The sequence below is a fragment of the Cricetulus griseus genome (genome assembly GCF_003668045.3).
Source record: "Cricetulus griseus strain 17A/GY chromosome 1 unlocalized genomic scaffold, alternate assembly CriGri-PICRH-1.0 chr1_1, whole genome shotgun sequence".
NCBI classification, from domain to species: Eukaryota; Metazoa; Chordata; class Mammalia; order Rodentia; family Cricetidae; genus Cricetulus; species Cricetulus griseus.
Window position 1 is genome coordinate 206,358,981 of NW_023276807.1, and position 1,834 is coordinate 206,360,814.

General features: G+C 39.7%; 1 protein-coding gene across 1 annotated transcript; it reads left to right on the plus strand.

Annotated features, from left to right (window-relative positions):
- The first annotated feature begins 641 nt into the window (after positions 1 to 641).
- Positions 642 to 1,613, plus strand: LOC100752163 (olfactory receptor 11G2). Its single transcript, XM_027386486.1, has one exon. It carries the CDS (start codon positions 642 to 644, stop codon positions 1,611 to 1,613), a length of 972 nt encoding a protein of 323 aa, XP_027242287.1.
- Positions 1,614 to 1,834: the final 221 nt, after the last annotated feature.

Sequence of the window (1,834 nt, forward strand, 5' to 3'; positions counted from 1 at the left end):
GTAACATGAATAATATTTACGAATTTCAAGATACACAAGGAGATACGAAGACTTCACTTGTTCTAAATATTGGGAGAAAATTATGTTTTGAATGAAGATATCTACATATACTTGATTACAAACGTGTAAGATCTTGAAGAAAATGGAAACATGTTTGAAAATTACATTAGAATTTAACTTAAAGCAGTGCAGTGGTGGTACACGCCTTTAATCCCAGCACTTGGGAGGCAGAGTTCGAGGCCAGCTTGATTTACAGAGCTAGTTTCAGGACAGCCAGAGCTGTTACAGAGAAACCCTGCCTCGAAAAAAATTTAGCTTAACTTAATAGAATTGAGAGAAGAGATAGGAGGATGACAAAGAGGAGGAGTACTGATCAATTATGGCCAATAGTTTTCTTGTGCCAACAGCAGAAAACAGAGGGAAGTGAAGAATTGAAATAAATAATCATTGTAAGTCAATTTATGTCTTGAGTGGCATATATATATATATATATGCCACTCAAGACATATATATATATATATATATAATATATATATATATATATATATAGTTTCTCTCTCATGATGATTTAAATATAAATCTGAGTCCTCAACTGTCTTTATCCATTTGACAGTTTCTGGTGCCTCACAGCTCACTGACAGATGAAAACCCTCAGCAACCCTACTAACTCCAGCACCATCACTGGTTTCATCCTCCTGGGGTTCCCCTGCCCCAGGGAAGGGCAGATCCTCCTCTTCATGTTCTTCTTCATTGTCTACCTCCTCACCCTCATGGGCAACGCTTCCATCATCTGTGCTGTGCGCTGGGATCAGAAACTGCACACCCCCATGTACCTCCTGCTGGCTAACTTCTCCTTCCTGGAGATCTGGTATGTCACCTCCACAGTTCCCAACATGCTGGCCAACTTCCTCTCTGACACCAAGGTCATCTCCTTCTCTGGGTGCTTCCTACAGTTCTATTTCTTCTTCTCCTTGGGGTCTACAGAATGCTTTTTCCTGGCAGTTATGGCCTTTGATCGCTACCTTGCCATCTGCAGGCCTCTACACTATTCTGCTCTTATGACTGGGCGCCTCTGTAACATCCTTGTGATCAGTTGCTGGGTGCTTGGTTTCCTCTGGTTCCCCGTTCCCATCATCATCATCTCCCAGATGTCCTTCTGTGGATCCAGGATTATAGACCATTTCCTATGTGACCCAGGCCCTCTGTTAGCACTGACTTGCAAAAAAGATCTCCTAATAGAGCTGGTCTTCTCTATCTTAAGTCCTCTGCCTCTCATTATTCCTTTTCTCTTTATCATGGGGTCTTATGCTTTGGTCCTAATAGCTGTATTGAAAGTTCCTTCAGCCTCTGGAAAAAGAAAGGCTTTCTCAACCTGTGGATCTCATTTGGCTGTGGTTGCATTATTCTATGGCTCAGTACTGGTCATGTATGGGAGCCCAACATCTGAGCACGAAGCTGGAATGCAGAAGCTTGTGACTCTGTTTTATTCTGTCTTGACCCCATTTCTTAATCCTGTGATATATAGTCTTAGGAACAAACATATGAAGACAGCCCTGAAGAAAATTCTGGGGGAGATAAAAACTTGGTCATCAAAAAAGACCTTGGGCAATTAAATTTATATTTAATTTATGTTCAGTTTTTAACTGGTTTAAATAATTGACCAAAATCTGAAACATCTAGGAGAATGGCTACACTACTTTTTTCTTTGTTCTTGGATATATCAGTCCCATTGATTATCATATTTCAGTTATTTTAATTTAATGTTAATCATATTTTAAAAGTTATTAAGACAATAAATATAGGAGATTGGGGTAAATTTTCCTCCAGCACATAG